At 42.9% G+C, this 26,094-nt stretch overlaps 1 protein-coding gene across 1 annotated transcript in view; it reads right to left on the bottom strand.

Annotated features, from left to right (window-relative positions):
* Window positions 1-26,094, bottom strand: part of WDFY1 (WD repeat and FYVE domain containing 1) — a 51,774-nt gene that overhangs the window by 17,193 nt on the left and 8,487 nt on the right. Inside the window, exons 2-5 of the mRNA XM_043909873.1 lie at window positions 14,598-14,665; window positions 9,602-9,675; window positions 2,413-2,467; window positions 759-909 (exon numbers count right to left, since the gene is read on the bottom strand). Coding sequence (XP_043765808.1) covers window positions 759-909; window positions 2,413-2,467; window positions 9,602-9,675; window positions 14,598-14,665 — 348 coding nt within the window. The remainder of the gene's footprint in view (window positions 1-758; window positions 910-2,412; window positions 2,468-9,601; window positions 9,676-14,597; window positions 14,666-26,094) is intronic.

The following is a 26,094-nucleotide window of genomic DNA, read 5'->3' as shown; positions in this document are numbered from 1 at the left end:
GGGGTGTTTGCCTGCGGCTGACAGCCTTGACCTTGCCAGCACTAAGATACACTCGTGATGCAAGAGCGCGTTCTACATGAAACAAATCCAACAGAGCCGCAGAATTTCAGAGTCATATAAGGATTATGAACCCTCCTCAAACACACACAAGAAAACGACAAAACTTCCTTGTAGCCCTTTTATGAATTCCAGGGTCACAAATTCTTGTATTCTCTTGCCAGGTCTGCAAATAACCCACTACTAGAAGATTCATTCCTTTCTTCCCCTCTTTACACAACAAAAAGTCTTTTCTTTCACTTCAAAAAGCAAAGGAGTGAAGGGAGGGCTCTGCATTAACGAGGTTTAGATTTTCTGAGATTTCTGTATTAAAACACCTATAGCACACCCCAGCGGAGAACAGCAATTCATTTATTACTTTTAATAAACCATTTTAAAAAGTATTTCATTTGTTTGTTTTAATGTGGACCACAAGTCCTTACTGAATATGTTACCATAGTTTTTCTGTTTTCTGTTTTGGATTTTCTGGCCAAGAGGCATGCGGGATTTTAGTTCCCCGACCGGGGATTGAACCCACACACTCCGCACTGGGAGGTCAAGTCTTAACCATCAAGTCCCAATAAACCGATTTTATACCCAAGAAAGGAGAGACAGAAATCCTTCGATTTTATGTGAAATACGTAGGAATCATTCAGCCTTTAGATCTCGATGAGCAACTTAGGATCAGATGCAGAGCTGGCTCCTGAGACCGGGAAGGATACTGCAGACACGAGGCCCAGGAAGAGAAGAAGTGCCTCCCGAGCATGTTCCCGCTGCGGGTGCACATCCAGCTGACGCACTTGTCGTGGCCAGTGCTGATCACCCACTCGGTGGCCAGGCCGAAGATGATCGCCGTCACCCGGTTCTGATGAGCTGTGGGGACAGAGAAGAAACACGACCCGGGAAGCCAGTCTCAGTGGGTGGGAACTGGAGCTCCCCTTCTCCACCCTGTCAGCCTGCAGACTCACAGGCTGGACAGGCCCACCCCAGAGAGTCTGTACTCTGAACAGGCGACAGAGAATCTCCCCAACCCCCAACCCATGATCTAATGGGCAGGCTCTCCGAGGCCCTGCCCTCTGCCTCCCTGCAAGGGAGGAGACCATCAGAAGCTACAAATCGTTAAAAGGATAATGCTCAAGAGGGATTCAAATAATATCAGAGGACAGATTAAAAAAAAACAACCATCAAACAACTATCAGTGAGTTTCACGTGGAAATCAGTAGTCTTTTCTTAACAGAACAGGTTTGTTTGTTTTCTACTGTCTGTACCTTTAGTGCTTTGACTCTTCAGAGAACACTGGCATCATGAAAACGGCAACTGAGATTTTCTGAAATTAACTTTTCATCATTTCTAAGATGAAGCATTTGTAAAGTTCCACATTCCAAAGTAATAGCTGAGAATGAGGAAGGTATTCTATTACCTAACTTCTGGAATATTTGTATCTCCAGGTCAATATTAAGCCATATCAGGGCAGTGACTCTACTTTATGTGGAGCAGGGTCCTGCATACAGCTGATGTTTAATAAATGCCCAGTCTGATGAATGAAGTCAGAAGCTAGACAGAGACACATCTGACCTTACTCTCAGCTGTACAGGCTGCTTCAGAAAAACAGAGGGACTGTTTCTTATAAACTAACCAGAAAACACTACAAACCCCTGGGAATGTGGGCAAAGTCGTGAATTCATAAAACATGACAAACGGTCAACATCAAATCACATTTAAATAATTTTAAAACAGAACTATTTTGACTATCAAACTGGCAATAAGCATTTAAAAAGAGCAATGAAGACTTAATGAACAGGCACTTTCAATCACTACTCATTAACTCATTAAAATATTTACACTATTGCTGGAGTTTTGCAAAATAAATCTAGAGTATTAAAAAAAAGTTTTAATGTTTCACCCACATATTCTACTTTTAGTAATCTATCTTAAAGTAATCAGAGTTACAGGATCTGAGTCAGTAACCACCAAGGACACACACACACATATATATATGAAATTACTTTTACACATATATATATGAAATACACACAGGTATATGTAAACACACATACATATGTACATACCATCATATATTTTAGTTTGTGTTATCAAAAAATGGGAGCAGTACACACTTTCAAAAATAGAGGAATGATTAAACTAAATCTGACACATGCACCCAGTGGAACAGTATATAAAATTTCAGATGTTAATAAGCAGGAAAAGGATGTGTAAATAACTCTGAAGAGGTAACAGCCTCTTATGTAACTGGGGTAACCAACCTTTTAAAAAGTTAATGTGAAAACCTAATTTTGATCATAAGACACGGTATTCTAGCTTGTTGTGTGTATCTACGTGTATATGTGTGCAAATGAGTGTGTGTATTATAATTACCTGGGTAGGTCTTGATAAAGTTCATTTTATTAAAGTCTTCAGAAACGTGAAATTCCTAAAAGTAAAAACATGCAATAAGAGAACAGTTATAGTTTTAAAAACAATGGGAACTTATCTTCCAAAAGAATGTAAAACCTAAAACTGGCCATCACCAGCCTTATGACTCAAGACTGGCTCCATAAGAGCAGTAGGAAATTGCTTCCTGGTCCCGTCCTTATGACACTATTTCTTTTAGAACCAGACAAGTAAAGAAAGTGCTGCTGACCACCACAGAATTTTTGTCTAATTCTTCCTCCACAAATGAGTGCTCTACACTTCCTTTCCCTCTAATTGCAAAGGAGGCATCTTGCTAACTTTGCTCTCTTGGTGTCACTAAAAGTTTCTCAGGATGATACATCCAAAGAAAAGTGATATACAAAGACCCATTACTAACAGAGTTCTCAGCACCAGTGAAAATAAGGCACTGGGTATCTGAAGCAACAGAAGGGGCACATTACATATATTTAACACACACACACACACACACACACACACACACAAAAAGAAATGTAAAGATTGTGGTGGTTTTCCTTTTTTATCTTCCAAAGTTTTTATGGACTGTGTAATACTTTATAACTAGGAAAAAATTAAAAGTATGTGCTTCTTAATGAAAAAAATGAGCCTCAGGCATAAGACTAAGATAAAACTCTAAAGAAAATGCACTACTTAAAAATTCTATTGATCAGTGCTAAATTGGTAAGCTCTTAACTGTCTAGATAATATGGACATTATGAATTGTTGATTGGTCAGGATGAAAAAAACCCACAAAGGAATACTGATTTCTTGTCCTTCATCTTGGTTCTACAAAGTACAAAAATGTATTGGCATTTTATATATACTAATCTCTGTTGGGACTCATAACTCAGTCGGTAAAGAATCCACCCACAATGTAGGAGATTCAGGTTCAAGATCCCCTAGAGAAAGAAATGGCAACCCACTCCAGTATTCTTGCCTGGAGAATCCCATGGACAGAGGCGACTGGCAGGCTATAGTCCAAGGGGTCACAAGAGTCAGACATGACTTAGCGGCTAAACCACCACCACAATCTCTGATGGGGGGAAATCAACAGTTCGATACTAATGCTCAATTGGACTTACACGCCCCTTTCCGCCGAAGAGCTGTAAGGGTTTTATATGCCATCCTATAATGGCAGTACAGTACCCTTGAACCAGGAGCCACAAGAAGGGTCCCTAGAGAAAGAAATCCATGGCCACTGCCATTCCTGGAGATGCTATTTGAGGCCTGCACTCCTGGCCTCTTATTATGTGTATGCACATCACCATATTCCGATTAAAATCTTCAGGAGAAAAACAAGACCACTGGCATTTATTATCACACAACGGATTTACAGCAGCCCAAAACTGGTGGGCATCAACCCCCAACCATGCAGATCCCCCACCCCGCCCTCCGTTCTCGCCACCTATTGTCCAGTGAACTTCTTATGCAGAGCGCCTAGCTCCTTCCTCCCTGGCTCGTAAACACACTCAAGACTTCTTCTAATTTAAAAAGCAAAACAAGTGAACACAAAACCCTCTTAACAATGCTAAAACTTTCTTTGCCCCCCCCCACCCCATCCCAGCCAAAACCTTCCCTATAGATCAGCCCACACTCCACACTCAGGCTTTCTAGCTCCTCACCCTAGTCACTCTTCAATCCGCTGCACCCCAGGGCACCAGCCCACTGCATGGCAACGGCTCTCCCTGCAACCACCAGCTGCTAATTGCCATCCCCAAGGCCATGTTCCTGTCTTGATCTCATCCTCTCTCTGCCCCACCGGAAACTTACTGCCCCTCCAGGTTCCACGACCACACTGTCCTGGCTGGTCCTCCCACCCCTTGGCCCATTTCGCATCACCCATGAATGGTGTCTCCCTGGTATCTTAACTGTACCACGGATCCCTCACTATCCTTTCACTCTAAACGCCCTCTCCCCACACACCCCCACGCCATCTCTTAATAAATGATAGTACCATCCACCAGACACTCAAGCCAAAAACCCAGCTGTCACCTGACTTGCTCCTCTCCCCACCGCTGCAGCCGACCTGCCATAGCTGCAGCTCAAGACATCTGCTTCTGTCCATCATCACTGCCACAACCTTCTCACCCAGACAGCGACAAGAACTGATATTTCCGCCTCGATTTTTAAAATTTTTGTGGCAATATAACTGATTTATAACATGTGTTAGTCTGCGCTGTACAACACAGATGAACAGGCACACACACATAATCCACTCTTTGTAGATTCCTTTCCATTATAGGTCACTACAGAGTATTGAGTAGAGTTCCCGGTGCTATACGGTATATTATTATTTACCTATTTTACATATAAAAGTGTGTATATTATCAATCCCAATGTCTCAATTTATTTCTCCCCTCTAGATCCCCCTCTGCTAACAACAAAATCTGTTTTCTACATCTGTGACTCTATTTCTGTCTTATAAATAGATTCATTTGTACCATGTTTTACCATGTACATGTAAGTGACATCATATATTTGTCTTTCTCCATCTGGTTTACTTTGTATGATAATCGCTAGGTCCATCCATGTTGCTGCAAATGGCATTATTTCATTCTTTTATGGCTGAGTAATATTCCATCTTCTTTATCCATTCATCTTTCAATGGACAGTTAGGTTGCTTCTATTGTATACAGTGCTGCAATGAACATTGGGGTATATGTATCTTTTCCAGTTAGAGTTTTCTCTGGATATATGCCCGGGAGAGGGATTGCTAGATCACATGGTGGTTCTACTTTTAGTTTTTTAATGAACTGCCATACTGTTTTCCATAATGGTTGTACCAATTTATATTCCCATTAACACTGTAGAAGGGTTCCCTTTTCTTCACACCCTTTTCAGCATTTATTGTTTATATATTTTTTGATGATGGCCATTGTGAGGTGATATCTCATTATAGTTTTGATATGTATTTCTCTAATAATTATTGATGCTGAGCATCTTTTCATGTGCCTCTTGGCCATCTATATGTCTTCTTTGCAGTAATATCTATTTAGATCTTCTGGCCATTTTCTGATTGGGTTTTTGGTTTTTTTTAACACAGAGTCGCACAAGTTTTCATATATTTTGAAGATTAATCCCTTGTCAGTCGCTTCATTTGCAAATTTCTCCCATTCTGTGGGCTTTTTGTTTTATGGTTTCCTTTGCTTTGAGAATCTTTTAAGTTTAATTAGGTCCCATGTGTTTATTTTTGCTTTTATTTTCTTTACTCTAGGAGGTGGATCACAAAAGATATTGAATGCAATTCATGTCAAAGAACGTTCTGCCTATGTTTTCCTCTAAGAGTTTTATAGTGTCTGGCCTTATACTTGCATTTAGGTCTTCGATCCATTTTGAGTTTATTTTTGTATACAGTGTTAGAGAGTAGGCTGGTTTTTTTTTTTAGCTGCACTGCATGGCTTGCAGGACCTTGGTTCCCTAACCAGCCAGAGAAGGAAGAACCCAGGCCCTCAGCAATGAAAAGGCTGAGTACTAACCACTGGACCACCCTCCCACCTCCACTCTTGTTGCCCTTCAATCCGTTCCCCACTGAGCAGCCAGGGGGATCTTTGTAAATTAAATGATACCATTCTTCTCCTGCAAACCCTGGAAGAGCTTCCCATGGGTGTACAAAACTGAAAACCTCACCCAGACCCACAAGGCCTTGAATGACCTACCCTCAGCCCACCTGGCCCATCACCCTAGCGCTGCCCTGTCACTCAGCACCAGCCAGCCAAGAGGACGTCCTGCAAGTCCTCAGACCCACAGACACCTCCTGCCTCGCGCCTCCACACATGCCTTCACTCCTAGAAAACCTGCTCTGCCTGGCTGTCTCCTGCCTGCCCTTCAGGCCTCGGCGGGACCTCACAGCATTGGAGCAGCCCTCCTTCCTGCCGATCCCGTCTGCTGGGCGTGGAGCCACACACCTCTCTGCACCCTCTCCTTCCCACTCCTGTTCATTTCTCCACCGCACCCAACACAACCTGCAATGCGACACTGACTTGTGTATTACCTGTCCTTCTTACTAGTCCAAAAGACCCCTGGGAGCAGGGCCCATGTCTCCTTCCTTCTTAATTAGCATTCTGCAGGATGCCCAGTGCTGAGTAAAATCTGAACGCAAGGCTCTCTCTGCCCTGCTCCAGCCACCTCTTCAGTCTTACATGTTTCATGCTGCCAAGCCGCTTCATTCTTGTTCTCTGCACACACTCTGACCTTGCAAACCCCTCTGTCTTTGCTCATACAGTCCTCTGTGTCTGGAAGTCCTCCTCCTCTCCTGTTAACTCCTTGCCACCCTCCAGGGCTTAGCACAGTTGCAGGCTGCCCCTGCCACTCTCTCCGGCCAGGTGAGTCCAGGTGCCGGTCTGTGCATTCTTCACTTGACCTGTGATGGAACCCCACTAGCTAAATCTTACTTTTTGCTACCAATCCCAGTTCCGTAAAACAGTGCTACTCAAAATGAGGTCTGCGGACCACTGGTCCTGATTAAAGAAGCAGAAAAATAGGGAATAAGTGTTCAGAAAACTTTCCAGCAATTTAACATCGTCATGACATTCAAGCAGATAAAGTTAAAAGTGAAAGTCATCCAGTCATGTCCAACTCTTTGCGACCCCACGGACTGTAGTCTCTGTCCACAGAATTCTCCAGGCAAAAATACTGGGGTGGGTTGCCATTCCCTTCTCCAGGGGATCTTCCCGACCCAGGGGTCAAACCTGGGTCTCCGGCATTGCAGGCAGATTACCATCTGAGCCACCATGGATCCTTACAAATTTTCTCACTCAATAATGTAATATTCAAATTATCAATCCAGCAAACTAAACTCAAAGCAAACCGAAGGAAAAATAAGAGCTGAAACACATTATCAGAGAATAGAAAAATAATAGAGTAAACAAATCAACAGAGAATGAATGAAAACTGGTTTTTTGAAAACAAAAAAACAAAAAAACACCTAACAAAATTGACAAACATGTAGCAAGAGTGGTGAAAAAAAAAAAAAAAAGAGAAGCAACTCAAACTACTAAACTCAGGAATGAAAAGGGGACTATTAAATCTTACAGAAATAAGAAGGACTAAAAAGGCTGCTATGAACAATTATATGCCAACAGATGAGATAAGATGGATACCACTTCACACTGACTAGGCAATAAAACCAGAAAATAATAAGTGTTGGTAAATATGTAAAAATTCAGAATCTTTATAGATTGCCAGTGGGAATGTAAAATGGTATAGCAACTTTGGAAAACAGTTTGGCAGTTCTGTAAAAAATTAAACACAGAGTTACCGTATGACTCACAATTCCATTCCTAGATGTGTATACCCAATAAAATGGAAAACTCGGGTTCACACACAAACTTTTATGTGACTGTTCATAGCAACACTATTCATAATAGCCAAAAGGTAGAAATAACCCAACTACCTATCAACTAATGAATGGATAAACAAAGTATGGCATATAACAGAATATTATTTCACCATAAAAAGGACTGAAGTATTAATTCAAGCTGCAACATAGATGAACCTTGAAAATATGATGCTAAGTGAAAGAAGCCAAATATAAAAGGTTATACATTTTATGATTCCATTTACATAAAATGTTTAGAACGAACTCAGAAAGTATATTACTGACTGCTAGGAACTGAAGGAAGGGGTAATGCAGAGTGATGGTAAAGGATATTGATTTATATTTGGGGGTGGGAGGCACTGATAAAAATAATCTAGACTATTAACGGTTGTATAATCTTGAAACTATACTATAAAACCACTGAACCGCACTCGTTAAGCTGGTGAATTTTATGGTATATGAAGTGTATCTCAATGAAATATATGCACACACACCTTGTGGCTCTGACAGTAAAAAATCTGCCTGCAATGAGGGAGATCCAATTCCATCCCTGGGTCGGGAAGATCCCCTGGAGAAGGCAATGGCAGTCCACTCCAGTATTCTTGCCTGGGGAATCCCGTGAACAGGGGAGCCTGGCAGGCTACAGTCCATGGAGTCGCAAAGTCGGACACGACTGAGTGACTACACTTTCACTTTCAATCTTCTAACTATACTACAAAACCAGTGAATTGCACACTTTGGTGAATTTTATGGTATACGAATTACATCTTAATGAAATATATGCATACACACACATACAATTAGACTTACAAAAACACCAATCTCTAACAAATTGAAAATTTAAATGTCTGGTTCTTCACCAAAGATGGTTTGAGAAGCACTGCCTCAAAGAGTTACACGAGTTGTTGGCTGAATGACTAGTCCCTGATCTTGTTCTTCTTCTCCCTCCTGTCATACACACACATACACACACACACACGTGTGCGTGATCTCCCCCACGTCCTCCTTGCCCCAGTCTCCTCCTTCATGAGCTCAGGGACAGGGCCTGCCATGGGACTCATGACAATGTACAAAGGCTGTGCATTGTGGGTCAGCCTGAGAATCAGCCATCAATCATCAGAGCTCTATGGAGCTACAGCTGGTCCCTGACTTAGGATGATTCAACTTAGGATTTTTCAGTTTTACAATGGTGTAAAAGCAAAACACATTCAGCAGAAACTGTACTTTGAGTTTTGAATGTTCATCTTTTCCCAGACAGGTGATAAGCCGTACGATCCTCTCTCGTGATGCTGAACAAGGGCAGCCACAGCCCCCACTCAGCGTCCTGAGGGTGAACAATCGACACATAACCATTCTGGACTCAGACAGTCATTCTGTCTTTCCCTTTCAGTACGGTATTCGATAAATTACATGAGATACTCAATACTTTAGTATAAAACAGGTTTTGTGTTAGATGACTTCATAGGCTAATGTCAGTGTTCTGAGCATGTTTAAAGTGGGTGAGGATAAGCTATGATATTCAGTAGATTAGGTGTATTAATTGTATTTTCAACTTATGATATTTTCAGCTTACAATGGGTTTATCAGGACAAAGCCTCATCATAAGTCAAGGAAAATCTGGAGTTTATTAATTTATTAATTAATGCTAGTTAATTCTAGCATTAACTAGAATTAATCCATTTTTGGGTCTACCATCTGTACTGAATGAAACATTTCCTAATGCCAAACAACTGGGCATTCTTTGTTAACTTTATTTAAACTGTCCAATGGTGAACATGGGGAGGTCAATGCAATGAATACATTCTGGAAGCTACCTACCATCACGGCTCCATTATCCTGGCCCACAAATATCCGTCTGCTATCATGATGGTAAGCCATAGCAGAGCAGGGAGCTGCCAGAAAGACAAAGACCATGTTACGAGCAGAGCTAAGCACGTTAAGTCATTGTTCAAGGTACGTTATTAAAAAGAGCTATACAACTTAGGTTTAAAAAAGAAAAAAAAGAGGGCAAAGATGTTTTATTTTTAAAAATGTTATTAAACTTCTTTCTGCTGTTTTAGTTTCAAATTTTAGCTTTAATAACCTTCCAAGTTACTTTTATGACTTTGGGTGAAGCAAGTCAGCATGAAGTTTCATCTGGTTGAAATTCCTACCTGTTTCTGGAAAGGTGTGGGGACCAGTGTTTAGAGAAGGTGATCTGCCACCCAAGCTCTGTGGGTCATCCTCCCCCTCCTCCCTTCCCCATCACAGGCAAAACAGTAGCGGGCATCTGTGGAAAGAGAGGTGTCCAGTACCACAATTCCCGTTCCAAGGCATGTGAGCAGACTGGGAGGCTACTTTGGGATTATTTGTTGCTGCTTTTTCCCCCGATGGTCAAAAAAAGTTCCATTTTGCAGTGACTCATACAATCCCAGTTTGTTTCTTTGTCCAAAGCAGTGTCATGTGACTGGGACAGCCTGACTCTTCCCATAGACACAACCCTTCCAGGTTCCACCTATATTTCTTCCAAAACGCGTCACCAGAGAATGAGTTTCAGAAAGGAGAAACTTTAAATCACTTCCTTCTGCTAAAAATCAAAACTAAAGTGATTTAGAAAATCAAACACTTGGAAAAAGAAATACTCGGGTTCACTTCAACCTTAAGAATTTTAATTGACCACAGAAAGAAATGAATGCCAGGAAACAAACAAACAAACTTGAGCTTACTTTGAAATAAAATGTCTTATAAAAAAGTAGAAGAGAAAAATCCTATAAATGAAGTTACCACTTGAAAACAGTCTAAGGTCTTTAAATACCATGGCGGATATTCTCCACCAAAGGAAGAAAACTGGAAGAAATGCTGGATTGTACTCAAAGGCAGAGACATAGTTAGCTGCATGATCAGACTATAAAAAAAGATTATTTCAGTTGCATTCCAAGAACTATCTCGTTGAAATGTAGATACTAAAATTGTCTACACACCTAACAATCAGAATAGACTACAAGTTTGTACACCCTTATCCACCATATTGATGTTTGAAACTACAAAGAATGATCCTGTTTAAGGATTATAAGCACAAAGATACATGTTTCTTTGTTTTAGTCACTAAGTCGTGTCCAATTCTTGCAATCCCCCTGGACTGTAGCCCACCAGGCTCCTTTGTCCATGGGATTTCCCAGGCAAGAATACTGGAATGAGTTGCCATCTCCTTCTCCTGACCAGAGATCAAACCCGCATCTCCTGCATTGGCAGGCAGGTTCTTTACCCCTGAGCCACTGGGGAAGCCCAAAGATACATGCTATTGTCACACAAAATGCTCTTTAATAATCACACACAAAATTATCTTCAACAAATCAAATCCCTTTGATGATTCTAAAGATTCACTGTCATCATTTTTGCTTGCTTTTCAGTTGTTACTAAATCTTAATATTTTAGTTTTAAGCTTCTTTTCAATTCTTTTTATGCCCAATCCTATAACAAACTGCACATGAATATGTAAAATCTCTCCTTTGTGTAAAAATTACAACATGCTGAGTAATTTTATAAGGTTAGAGACTTCTCACATTAAAAAAAAAAAAGCAAGCCTTCCTGGTTTATTTGTTTAGTATATAAAAATGTTCTGACTTTTTTCCTAGAAGGGAAGCTTCTAGTTACGTAGTTTTTTTTAAAAGATAATCTTTTTTTTTAAATGTGAATATTAACATAGTTTTATAAAAAAGAAAAACACAAAACATCTTCCAAATCAGAGACCTTTTAAAGAGGTCACTGCAGTACAAAATTGTTTGCTTTAAACTCTAGTTTTATAAACAAAGGGTTTTCTGGAATACAGCCAGGCTCATTCATCTATGTATTCTTTATGACTGCTTTTGATTCTGCAACGGCAGAGTTGAGAAGCTGCCACAGAGACTGTCTGGCCCACAAAGTCTAATATTTATGTCTGGTCCCTTGTAGAAGAAGTCTGTGGACCAACCCCACACTGTGGTGAGCAGTCCAGTTCTGGAATTGGATGCACAGGACTGGAATTCCAACCTCTGGCCTCAGGTTCCTTGTCTACTCAATGATGAAAATATCATCTTTCTTATAATAGCTGTTGTGATGATTTGGTAAAATAGTACCAAGAAAAATGCATGAGACACATAGTAGATGGGCTTTGCAGGTGGTGCTGGTGGTAAAGAACCCACCTGCCAAAGCAGGAGACATGAGAGACACAGGCTTGATCCCTGGGTCGGGAAGACCTCCTGGAGGAGGAAACAGCCACCCACTCCAGTCATCTTGCCTGGAGAATCCCATGGACAGAGGAGCCGCGCAGGCTACAAGCCATGGTCCGTGGGGTTGCAAAGACCCAGACGTGACTGAGCAGCTGAGCAGGAGCACACAGCAGAAGCAGAAACTGACAGGTTTTTCTTCAGCTAAAGCAGATTCTCAAAGTTATTTCTGTTACGTGAGGTACTGTTATGATTCATAACTGGTCCACGAACAGCGATACTCTAAGGTTTCGCTTACTGATCACCTCTGTTGCGTCACAGAGAACAGTTTAAATCTGAGGATGACCATTAAAATGTTAACTGGTGAATCTGCAGCAGTTTTTAGAGCAACGTGGTACTTTTCTTCTTGTGTTTTGAATTTAATTTTAAAAATCACCCTAAAACAGACAAGCAAATTTCTCAACATTCGTTCATTCTGTTTTCTTCGGGCAGTGTTCCCGCAGTTTCATCAGCAGACACTGCTCCAGCTGGAGGTAACAACCAGCCATCTGGAAGCAACAGGCTGCATGCATGTATACAAACACGAAGGTGTCAGTCACCCATGGCAGAGATGCTGGGCCTGTTCTGTCCTGTTTTTTCCTGGTCCTTCCAGCCACAGAGTTCTGGGAGCTACTTCCGGAGCATACAGTTAAGCCAAGCTAGCAAGGGATGGTGATGGAGAAAGCAAAGCCATGTGCCCAAGACTCAGAAGCCCAGGAAGAGTGTGCTGCTGCTGCTCGGCCCTGGTGTCCCGGGAGAGAAATCAGTTACAAAGCGAACTAAGTATCTGGGGGAAATGCAAGCCAAGGGGTCACTGTACTAAATACTGGACATTAGTACAAAAATCCATCTTAGACTCTCCTTGTTCTAAAGAACTCCACAGCTGAGGTCTCAAGGAGACTGAGCTGTGGCCAAAATCTGAAGTGTAAGGGAAGGGGGAGGAGGGAGGAATCACAGCCAACAGCATTAATAAGACCATCCACAAGGATGACAAACCATCTCCCAGCACTGTTGCTGTGGCTATTTCCAGCTACAGACCCATCACTGGACCATTGGAAGTAAGTAGTTACTCACCTAAGAGAAGCCCTTTTTTTTTTTCGGTTGAGTAAAAGGTAGGCTCAGTGGATGAAGGTGCTCCATCTATTTCTGCCCCGCTTCCTCAAAATCCCAAAGTAAATTTATTAAATGGGCTTGTAAGGACATTTACTGAGACAATGGCCACTTCATGTTCCCACATTGAGTAACCAAGGTGACCCATCCACAGATAAACGCGGATGCAGGACAGAAGATACTACTGCCTGCACAAGAGACCACGACTAGGGTTTCAGGTGGTCTTAACACACTACGTACATACAGTGAAGTTATACTTTTTATAATAGCTTTTTATAACTATTTTATAATTATATAAAAGGGTCCTTTTATAATAGTTAGCTTTACACCAGTATTCCAAAAAGTCTACTTCATTCTCATTGAATGGTTATCAAGACAGAGAAGGTGACCGGCCTGCCCAAGCTGTTAGCGGAAGGTAAGACAAAGGAAAATCCTGATAAACTACTAATTCTTTGTGCAAATGTTTATAGGATCGAAATCCTGCAGGTACCCTGCAATAAATGTGCAAATGAGAAAGTGCTAGCAAGACAAGCCGTGCTTGGAAGGGTGACTCGAGCTGACTGAATAGAATCTGCTGAATAACTGGCTACTTTGCGTTTGTAACACACCCCACAGTCCCTGCAGTAATTCTTCACGGAGCCGCAGTGTCCACAGAGTTTGGCCCTGGCACGCGCTCTTCTTTGGAGAACTCGGTATGGTCTTCAGTAACAGACCATCAAGCCTGCCCCAGAACCGTGTCTTTTCCCAGGGGGGGCCTCTGAACACTGAAACCTTAACTGAGGAAAATCTCCTCATTAAGGACCAAAACCACCCGGACACAGCAGCTATGATGCCTTCCATGTGGCCACTGGGGTGGCAGGACTCGATTCCAGCTTGGACTTGGGTGGTACCCAGCCTCCTTTTTTCAAGAAAGGATGGAAAAGTGGGAGTGAAGGAGACAAAGCTTAGATTGGCAGGAAGGGCAGGATTTAACTGCAATTTTATGTCACTGCATCTCAGGGCTCTTCTAAAACATCAATGCAAACGTTTTATCTTTTGGGTTTATTTTTAGAACATATTTGACTACTGGGAAAAAAATCTCCATTTAGTATGTTTCATGCCTTGGACCAAACTTCTCAACAGTATCCAGAGTTTATGAAAAAGCACAAAAGGCCAGGTATGAGGCAAAGGAGTGTTCAGAATCCTGTTTTAGTGTCAGTATCAGCTATTACTAAGTAGAAAATTACTACTAATATAAGTTGGCAAAATGAAGACAAAGGAAAATGGGGGAGGTGGGCAGCTTTCCTCTTCCTTTTTTTTCCTCCAAGTTTTGTCCAAGTGATTCAGTTAAACCAGTTGACTCAGCTTCCTTTTTGCAAGAGAAGGGGAATTTTCCTGCATTTTAACACAGAATACTGTAGGTATTAGGTAACCAACAAGCTCATTTTGAAATTTAAATCATCAAAGACATTCTTCTTGGGTGCAACAGTGCAGCTACTCACAGGCCATTGTGTGGTAAATGCTGGGCCAGTACTGACCGCTGTCTCTTTTCAGCCATACTCGGATAGTCCTGTAGAAAAAAGAAAAGAATGAGTAGTCTTTAATAAATTTATCCTGTCACCCAAGTAAACTTCTTATTTTCAATACTATTTCCCATTGACCTTATAACATTAATCGATTGGACAAATTAGACAAATACACACACATACACACACAGAGTACATGGTATATTATACTAGTATGTACATGTCTACACATACACACATACTCTATATATTTATTGTTGCTATTCAGTCGCTCAGTCATGTCTGACTCTTTGCGACCCCATGGACTAGAGCAAACCCAGGCTTCCCTGCAAGCTGGCCAAAAAGTTCATTTGGTTAAGTGACTACACTGTTCAATAAAGTTCTTGGTGAAAATGAAAAATATGTCTTTTATTTTTACTTACTTACTTTATGGCCAGCCCAACAACCCAACTGACTACCTACAGTTATTTCCATACATGGTAAGTTATACAGCAACCAGGAGTCAGGATTCTGAATAACATCAATAACATGGAAAGTGCTCATTATATAGTGATACACAAACAACGCTGAGGACTACCGACTCTTGCCAACCAGCTGCAAACTTGGTGTCTTGGCCATCTCACCCAAAGGAGGAGAGTGCTGCTGCTGCTAAGTCGCTTCAGTCGTGTCCGACCCTGTGCGACCCCATAGACGGCAGCCCACCAGGCTCCCCCGTCCCTGGGATTCTCCAGGCAAGAACACTGGAGTGGGTTGCCATTTCCTTCTCCAGTGCATGAAAGTGAAAAGTGAAAGCAAAGCCGCTCAGTAGTGCCCCAATCTTAGGGACCCCAGGGACTGCAGCCTACCAGGCTCCTCCGCCCATGGGATTTTCCAGGCAAGAGTACTGGAGTGCGTTGCCACTGCCTTCTCCAAATGAGGAGAGTAGCTGAAGTAAATGGAAAGAAAGCGTTTCTGGAGAACTGGGAGAGCCCTGCATACAGAGTGGAGCCCACACGGCCGCTCATTCACCGAGAGCGCCCAGCCCGCTCGGCCTTGGGAGGAAACCTTCCACACCAGTCCCCGGGCCTCGCCTCTCACCAGAGCACACGCTGGAGGTGAGGCAGTCCTGCCCACAGGCGGGCAAAGGACACACGACCCAAACAGCCCGGGGTCAGTATTTTGGCTCACCCCTCAGGAGAACAAGGAGGAGCGCCCCTCCTGCACACCACCAAGCCTCCGGGAAGCTCCGGGCCTCCTTCCCTTCAGGGCAGGACGCTGGCCGCCCTGGCCGGCGCAGGCGTGCTCTGCTTCACCTGAGCCCCAGCTCTCTCCTGGCCCTGACCGTCAGCTCTGTCACAGCCACTCTTGTATTTCAACGGCAACGAGATTCTGGCTCACCGCCAGCACTGAATTAATGTCTACAACCTTGAGCTAGAATACATTAAGGCTAGGCGCTGACACTCTCCGTTTCCATTCTGTTTGAAGTTCGAGACAAGGAAAACTGCTCTCTGAGGATAAAAACCAGAACAGTGGTTGCTTCCCAGGTTGAGGAAGGACAGAACACAGCAAAGGATACGAGAGAACCTTCCGGGGCCATGTCACCGTGGGGAGGTGGTGACGTGGGTGTATGCATGTGTCAGAATCTGCCCGGCTTATATAAGATTATTGTAAATGATGAGACCGTAATAAAGAAAGGCTAGATGTTGACCCTCATTTATCCAAGTAAGTAAGATGACTGAGCAGCACAGCGGGCATCACGCTATTTTGTGTGTGACCTGGAGACAGGCCTGAGTGTATGAACTGCCATTTGTCCCCTCTTCCAGCCACGGCGGACTGGTCACCACGGAACCTTTGCCAAGTTGAATCCAGGATTTTCCTCTACATTGTCCCACCTCTGATCACCACTGGTCAGATCAGAGAAGAGATTAGTCAGTTCCCTCCCGGGGAAATCAGAAACCAGGAGAGAGAAACAGACCCGTACCTCTCCAGGAGCTGGCACGACTGTTTCTGGCCACACGTTTTGCAGTTTGGACTGGAGAATTCTGTATGTTAACAAAGGGGGAAGAATGAAGCCGACCTATGAAGAGAAACTGGAGACAGTCCACGTGGAGGGTCCTCACGCCAGCTGCTCTTGAGGCCCCTCCTGTGTTCTGAGGGTTCTGTGAGGCAGACGCCCCAGCATCCTCACCACGAACACCCTCAGCAGCTTCAGCGAATCCGAGTGAGCCGTTGTCTGCAATCACGCAGGTACTAACATACCACGTCTGCATGGACACCATGAAGACATGGTGACGCGCAGTCTCTCTGTTCAAGCGCCATTAAATGAGCTGCTACGTCACAAGGGTCACAAAGCCAGACCATCAGGCAGACTCCTTCATGAGTACCTACACTAAAGTTCAAGTTCACATCCCAAACTAAAAGGGAAAGCGGGACGCAGATCAGACTAAAGCATGTGTAAACAGATATATACTTTTTATTGTTTGTAGTTCAACATCTTAAATCAAAATTTGACACTCTTTGAGCTAATGTTTAAACCGCTCTGTTACTATTTGTGGGTTCTTGGTTACCGTTGATGATTATTTAGTTTTCTTCTTCCACAAATCTCAGAGGTTAAGACATTTCCATGAACAGAAGGAACAGAACAGGAAGAGAAGGGGACAACAGAGGATGAGATGGTTGGATGGCATCACTGACTCAATGGACATGAGTCTGAGCAAACTCCGGGAGTTGGTGATGGACGGGGAAGCCTGGTGTGCTGCAGCCCGTGGGGTTGCAAAGAGTCGGACAGGACTGAGCAACTGAACTGAAGTGATGGAACAGATCTTTCTAGTTGGAAACCATTTAAATGAAGTTATGAAATAGAAAAAATAGTTAATGGCATGGGAAAATGTTCATGATATAATGTTAAGTAAAAGGCCCTATATAAAATTGATAATACCAACTTTATTTTACAATACATCTGGTCAAACCTCTAGACCCAACTATCAATCTATAGGAAATGCAGAGAGGAACACAATAACCGCCACCACTGGATTTTATTCAGCAAAAAAGCAAGACTGCAGGAAACTCTGTAGACAAATGACCTAGTTTCTTCAACACCTAATTTGCAAGGAGGGAAACACAGATGGAGGACCAGCCTACCACTACAGAGGTTTAACAGACACATCAAGTAATCACCATGTGGAGACTTACTAAATCCTGATTCGGCCAAACTGTTACATATGCTGCTGCTGCTGCTGCTAAGTCGCTTCAGTCGTATCCGACTCTGTGCGACCCCATAGACGGCAGCCCACCAGGCTCCCCGTCCCTGGGATTCTCCAGGCAAGAACACTGTAGTGGGTTGCCATTTCCTTCTCCAATGCATGAAAGTGAAAAGTGAAAGGGAGTCGCTCAGTTGTGCCTGACTCTTAGTGACCCCAGGGACTGCAGCCTACCAGGCTCCTCTGTCCATGGGATTTTCCAGGCAAGAGTACTGGAGTGGGGTGCCACTGCCTTCTCCAACTGTTACATAAACATGCTTATATTATCATGCTGCTGCTGCTGCTAAGTCACTTCAGTCATATCCGACTCTGTGCGACCCCATAGACAGCAGCCCACCAGGCTCCCCCGTCCCTGGGATTCTCCAGGCAAGAACACTGGAGTGGGGTGCCATTGCCTTCTCCAATACTGTCATGAAACAGCTACAAATAGGAACACTGACTAGATATCTGATATTAAAAGATTCTGTTCTTAGATGTGATAACACTGTGGCAGGCTTCTGCTTGTTTTTTAAGAAGTGAGCAGTACTTCCAACCTAAGACACTGGATCTTGCCCCTGTTCTTGGCACGTCCACCACCGCCCAACGCTCACCACTCATGCCTCAGGGCAGCCTCCCCCAGGTCACCTGGGGTCTCCTCCCTCCAGACCACCTCGGGTATGTCGACCACGGGCAACAACTCCCAAGGAGCCACGCATCCCGCTGCCCCTGGGCACAGAGGCCACGAGTGGTGGTCTCAAATCAGGGTTTCAACTGACATGCTTGTGATTCCCATACCCAGACCCTGCATCCTAGCAAGCTGTCATCCTCAGGTGCCCAAAATACTGAGCTCAGGTTGCGTCCAAAGCCCCCGTCCCTCACCTCCCTACCAAGGACTTTTCTCTCCAGGCAGGAGTCCGCCTGGGCAGCACACCGCAGGATGAGCAGCATCTGGCATGGCCTTCCATACCTAAGGGCTTCCCTGGTGCCTCAGCTGGTAAAGAATCTGCCTGCAACGCAGGATACCTGGGTTGGCTACCTGGGTTGGGAAGATCCCCTGGAGAAGGGAAAGGCTACCCACTCCAGTATTCTGGCCTGGAGAATTCCATGGACTATAGTCCACGGGGTCGCAAAGAGTCGGACACAACTGAGTGACTTTCACTTTCACTTTCCCTCACCTAAATTAATCAAAAGAAGCTTATAATGATGATCCTTAGGCCTGAACTATGAACACAATATCACATTTTGTTGACTATATTTTGTTATTTAGTACAGAATACTTATGGATACATTCCATTACCTATGTTCAACATAGGGGATGAAACATAAGGAATTATAAGTTAAAGGCCAACTCTCCTCTAAGCGTTAAATCTGCTCAAGGAGGGAGTTCCCTGGTGGTCCGGTGGCTAAGACTCCGTGTTCCCAATGCAGGGGGGCCTGGGGTTTGATCTCTGGTTGGGGAACTAGATCCCATATGCCATAACTAAAGAATTGACACACGCCTCAACTAAGAGTTCACAGGCCGCAACTAAAGATCCTGTGTGCCAAGACTAAGACCCACTGCAGCCAAATAAATAAATAAATATTTCTAAAAATTACATTAAAGCCTGTTCAAGGATTCTACTCTATTTGCAAACAGGACAGTAAAAGCCAAGGCACTTGAAGATGAGGGTGTCAGGCAGCACCTTCCTTCACTCAAAGCGATTAACAAACTAAGCTCCCTATCTGTGTGGCTTTAAGGGTCTAAAGATCAGAATGCTGATATATTCTAAAACTCCCAAAAATCAACCCCAAAAGTTGTAGTCACAATGCGCCGGTAGTTCAATGGAGGGGTCAGGGGACATGCTCTTGCCTGTGTCTTCTTGAAAGAAGAATGATTTCAGACAGCAGAGAAGCTGCTGTGAGCGGAAAACCTTAAAGTCATCTCTTCCAAAATTCAATCATCTAACCTGAAAAAATCATGCTTTAACTTCATGAAGCTTCAGAATGATAAACTAGCCCAAGGTCAAAATGGGACCTAGCTAGACCCCAGGAACTTTGAAACACAGTAGTATTTCCTTTGAGGACAAACAACAGCACTACCATCTGGTCTGCAGCCAGCTCAAGCGGACACACTAGAAAATTGGCAAGACTTACACTATTTGTTGGGGGTGTTTCACCTGAAAATTGTTTATCACATTCAGGCTGAGAGAAGACCATCCTTGCTTGCGAATCAGGTTCCAAATCAGGCAGCTGACCTTGATAGCTGGCTCTCCTTCTGTACTCACACGTTCTATCTAGAATTCCTTTCTCTTTTTCCAGGCATACTCCTTTACTTTCTTGGGTGACAAATTAAAATCTCCCACTTCTGAGATAAAATCAAAACAATATTAAGTTCAACTCCTAATACTCCAGCACTCTCAAGAAACTACGTATTAAACAAAGTTGTATAGCTTCTATTAAGTAATACAGAAATTTGTTTTGTATTTAGGATAAGTCTCCTTGGTTTAAAAAATGGTTATCAAAACAGGCTTAAGTTGGGCTGTTTTATTTTTAAAAATCAACAAATTCCACAGACTAAAAAAATTTACTATTCAGCAAATTGGAAACAAAATCTACTGTTCACAACAATACAGTTAAGCAACATTTTAGAGGCACAAACTATTAAAAATTCCTGAATGATATTAATAAACCATATCAAAGCATCAAGATCAGATGGCTTTATTTTTACAAAAACCACCTTCATGAATGTCTAAGCCATGTTCTATGTGTTACTCGAGCAACTCTTTGCGACCCCATAGACTGGAGCCCGCCAGGCTCCACTGTCCATGGGATTCTCCAGGCAAGAATACTGGAGTGGGTTGCCATTTCCTTCTCCAGGGATCAAACCTTGGCCTCCCGCATTGTGGGCAGATTGTTTATCATCTGAGCCACTAGGGAAGCCATGCTCTGCACCGAGATAAAACAGCTTCCTTTTCCTTCACTGTTTTGACAACTTACACCCACTCACTTAAACTCACTGTATGTTTTGCTTGCTGCTTATTCTACCCATTTTTCTAGTAGAGGGATTTTCTTTGATAGTCTAAGACTGTGTCAATGTAGATTAAAAAAAATTTTAGAAACATATTCATTTTGCCAAGCTCTATGTTTAGGTTATTTTAAAAACAATAGCCTGAAACTTTTCCAAAAGGTACTTAGAAAGGAAATGTGTCATTTCTTCCAGAGACTACATAAGTGCTTTTTAAAACTTCCTACACTCCTGCTGATCCTGTGGAGGGCTCTACCATCAGTCTGCTTTGCCCTCCTAGTCTGAGAAGCACGAACTCATGTGGGGCTGCAGAGTTTTTCATGGAGAGAGGAAAACAGGTCTCTTTGTAAGACTATAGCCCTACTGTATCCACACCAAACCATCATCCGATTTGTGTTGCTGTTCACACCAGTGGATTATCATCCATTTAATTTCTGGGAAAATGAAAATGCCAAAGCTGGATTGTATTTCTTTATTTTAAATATTTTAGACTGAAACTGCTGAGCAGGGCTAAGCAAGAAACAACTGAGAACAACAATAACGTACCATTTCCAGGGTTCTCATGATTTTTTGTCAGCACTGTACATTAGAACTACTTCTGTGGCAAGAATCCTGTTCCCTTGAGTGAGAAACACATTACCTACCTAATAATAACAATAGTAATGATGATGATGATGATAAAAGCAACAATAAATTGATTTAGGAATTCCAGGCTTGGCAACTGATTCTGCAGAAATTTTTTAACAGATGAAAAGAAAAGAACTATGTATTTTAAAAAGTTCATATGAGCCTTATTCAAAGGAGTAAAAATTAAGGGAAAATGCCATATAATCAAACGGGTTAATGACATTATTAATTCAATAGCCTATATAGTCACTAAAATGAGTTATGATGACCATGTAAGCATGAAGAAATGTTTACAATTTTTTTAAGCATAATAAAAGATGATGGAACTAAATTGCACAGCCACGCTGAGTCAGTCTGGGCAGAGAGGGCAAGAAGGCTGATGAGGGGCAGAAAGAGAGAAGTGAACAGGTCTTTGAGGCAGACTAGGATTTTGGCTTCTGAGGAGGGCAGGGTGGGGAGTGGTCCCCAGAGAAAAGATGGAGCAGTCGAGAAGCAGGAGGACGGCAGGGCCGACAACTAGGAAACACTTTGTCATGAGCTTGGGGCCTCCCTGGTGCTCAGACAGTAAAGAATCCACCTGCAATGGAGGATGCCTGGGTTCCATCCCTGGGTCAGGAAGATTCCCTGGAGGAGGAAATGGCAACCCACTCCGGAATGTTTGCCTGGAGAACCCCATGGACAGAGGAGCCTGGTGGGCTACAGTCCATGGGGTCGCACAGAGTCAGAAACAGCTGAGCGACTAACACTTTCATAAGCCCTGAGATACACAGGACTTATTCTGTCTGATTTTCAAGTGTGGCTATCTCAAATTCTAAGTGTGAAAACCGTTCACTCCCTGGAAGCGTGCTTAACAAACTGTTACCACTGAGAGCAGGAGAGGGTGGGGAGTGGAACAGGGTCAGCCTGAAGCTCCGGGCAGCAGCAGGCTCCAGAAGCAGTGCACGCGTGCTCACTCGCTCCGTGTGTCTCTGGTCACAGTCTGTGAACCCAGGGACTGTAGCCCGCCAGGCTCTGTCCGTGGGGTTCTCCAGGCAAGAATACTGGAGTGGGCTGCCATTTCCTCCTCCAGGGGGTCTTCCCGATCCAGGGACCAAACCTGCATCTTCTGCAGCTCTACACGGGTAGGAGGATTACCACTGAGCCACCTGGGAAGCAGAGGCAGTTTCAAACAGGACGCAACCACTTTCTTTTCAGTGCGGCAGACTCTAAGAGGCTCTGTGGCCCCTCGGAGTCCGTCTGATGTATCCATGGAGGTCAGCATAGAGGGGTGAGGAGGGCGTGGACACAAGGGCGAGAGGTGTCGGGTGGATGGGGCCTTGAGAGCAACAGTTACTCCCTGGGATCTGTGAGCAGGGGCAGAGCTGAGCAGGGAAGTCTGGTGCAGAAAGGCAGGAAAGAGAAGGCACCAAAAGGCAGGGACTCACTGGCCTGAAAATTACAAGGCAATAAACTGTGACTCTGTGCATTCAATATCACAGTAATCCAAGTCTATGCCCCAACCACTAATGCCGAAGACGCTGAAGTTGAACTATTCTACAATGACCTACAAGACCTTCTAGAACTAACACCAAAAAAAGATGTCCCTTTCATCATAGGGGACTGGAATGCAAAAGTAGGAAGTCAAGAGATACCTAGAGTAACAGGCAAGTTTGGCCTTGGAGTACAAAATTAAGCAGGGCAAAGGCTAGTCCAGTTTTGCCAAGAGAACCCTCTGGTCACAGCAAACACCCTCCTCCAACAACACAAGAGACGACTCTACACATGGACATCACCAGATGGTCAATACCAAAATCAGACTGATTATATTCTTTACAGTCAAAGATGGAGAAGCTATATACAGTCAGCAAAAACAAGACTGGGAGCTGACTGTGGCTCAGATCATGAACTCCTAATTGCCAAATTAAGACTTAAATTGAAGGAAGTAGGGAAAACCACTAGACCATTCAGGAATGACCTAAATCAAATTCCTTAGGATTATATAGTAGAAGTGACAAACAGATTCAAGGGTTGAGATCTGATAGAATGCCTGAAGAACTATGGATGGAGGTTCGTGACACTGTACAGGAGACAGTGATCAAGACCATCCCCAAGAAAAAGAAATGGAAAAAGGCAAAATGGTTGTCTGAGAAGGCCTTATAAATAAATGAGAAAAGAAGAGAAGCTAAAGGCAAAGGAGAAAAGGAAAGATACACCTATCTGAATGCAGAGTTCCAAAGAATAGCAAAGAGAGGTAAGAAAGCCTTCCTCGGTGATCAGTGCAAAGAAACACAGGAAAACAATAGAATGGGAAAGACTAGAGATCTATCTCTTGAAGAAAATTATATATAACAAGGGAACATTTCATGCAAAGAGGGGCACAATAAAGGATAGAAACAGTATGGGCCTAACAGAAGTAGAAGATACTAAGAAAAGGTGACAAGAATACACAGAAGAACTATACAAAAAAGATCTTAATGAGCCAGATAGCCACGACTGTGTGATTACTCACCTAGAATCAGACATCCTGGAATGTGAAGTCAAGTGGATCTTATGAAGCATCACTACGAACAAAGCTAGTGAAGGTGATGGAATTCCAGCTGAGCTATTTCAAGTCCTAAAAGATGATGCTATTAAAGTGTTGCACTCAATATGCCAGCAAATTTGGAAAACTCAGTAGTGGCCTCAGGACTGGAAAAGGTCAGTTTTCATTCCAATCCCAAAGAGAAACAATGCTAAAGAATGTTCAAACTACTGCACAATTGCACTCATCTCACATGCCAGCAAAGTAATGCTCAAAATTCTCCAAACTAGGCTTCAACAGTACGTGAACCAAGAACATCCAGATGTTCAAGTTGCACTTAGAAAAGGCAGAGAAACCAGAGATCAAATTTCCAACTTCTGCTGTATCACAGCAAAAGCAAGAGAATTCCAGAAAAACATGTACTTCTGCTTCACTGACAATGCTAAAGCTTTTGACTGTGTGGATCACAACAACCTGTGGAAAATTCTCAAAGAGGTGGGAATACCAGACCACTTTAACTGCCTCCTGAGAAATCTGTATGCAGGTCAAGAAGCCACAGTTAGAACCGGACACAGAACAATGGGCTGGTTCCAAACTAGGAAAGGAGTAGGTCAAGGCTGTATATTGTCACCCTGCTTGTTTAACTTATATACAGAGTACATCATGTGAAATGCTGGGCTGGATTAAGCACAAGCTGGAATCAAGATGGCTGGGAGAAATATTAATAACCTCATATATGCAGATGACACCACTCTAATGGCAGAAAGTGAAGAAGAACTCAAGAGCCTCTTGATGAAAGCAAAATAGGAGAGTGAAAAAGCTGGCTTAAAACTCAACATTCAAAAAACTAAAAGATCATGGCATCTGGTCCCATCATTTCATGGCAAATAGATGGGGAAACAGTGGAAATAGTGACAGACTTTCTTTTCTTGGGCTCCAAAATACCTGCAGATGGTGAGTACAGCCATGAAATTAAAAGATGCTTGCTCCTTGGAAAAAAAGCTATGACAAACCTAGACAGTATATTAAAAAGCAGAGACATGACTTTGCCAACAAAGGTCCATCTAGTCAAAGCTATGGTTTTTCCAATAGTCACATATGGATGTGAGAGTTGGACTATAAAGAAAGCTGAGTGCCGAAGAATTGATGCTTTTGAACTGTGGTGCTAGAGAAGACTCTTGAGGGTCCCTTGAACTGCAAGAAGATCCAACCAGTCCATCCTAAAAGAGATCAGTCCTGAACATTCATTGGAAGTACCTTACTAGAGTAGATACATAAAAATCAGACTAAAACCAACAGGTTTAAGAAAGAAGCACCTATTCCAGGGAAATGAATCTGTGACCTGCTCACAGATACTCCTGATGAGGAAAAGAGGTTCCTTTGATCTTTTCCAGCCCCTTGGTTTCACTCTGTCAAAGAACTGATCAAAAGCGAGTTACAAACATACTTTAGGAAATCACCAAGTTTATAAAATCTCATTTACATATGCTACAACACAGTAGAGAAAAGCCAGATTAAAGCATAATTTTCCTCCTGAAAAGCACTGGCTCTCAAACCAGGAGGCACCTTGGGCAAGACATGATTAATACTGTTTTCAAACCTATCGCTCAATGAGAACATACATTTGGGTTCAGTAATATATTATTTTCTGGTATGATTACTTTGAAAATCATGCCCATACTTTGATAAAGAGATTCAAACAGCACACAGGTGTTTCTATAAAATCCCAAAAGGCCAATTTCTACCTTGCCTGATATATCAGCATTTCTAAAACCAGCTCTTTCAAAAAGCTCTCCAAAAACACCCTGATCATCCCCAAAAAGCTCTCCAAAAAACACCCTGATCATCCCCAAATAGCTCTCCAAAAAACACCCTGATCATCCCCAAAAAGCTCTCCAAAAAACACCCTGATCATCCCCAAATAGCTCTCCAAAAAACACCCTGATCATCCCCAAATAGCTCTCCAAAAAACACCCTGATCATCCCCAAAAAGCTCTCCAAAAAACACCCTGATCATCCCCAAACAGCTAAATTAAAGCAATTTAGTCATCTTTAAATTGTAAACTGATACACAGGGCTTATTCATTGAATTGGCTTAAAAGAACACAGAATACAGCATGTGTT

Source organism: Cervus elaphus, chromosome 8 (genome assembly GCF_910594005.1).
Source record: "Cervus elaphus chromosome 8, mCerEla1.1, whole genome shotgun sequence".
NCBI classification, from domain to species: Eukaryota; Metazoa; Chordata; class Mammalia; order Artiodactyla; family Cervidae; genus Cervus; species Cervus elaphus.
The sequence above is the reverse complement of the archived record's forward strand: the minus strand, read 5'-3'. Positions and strand labels throughout refer to the sequence as shown.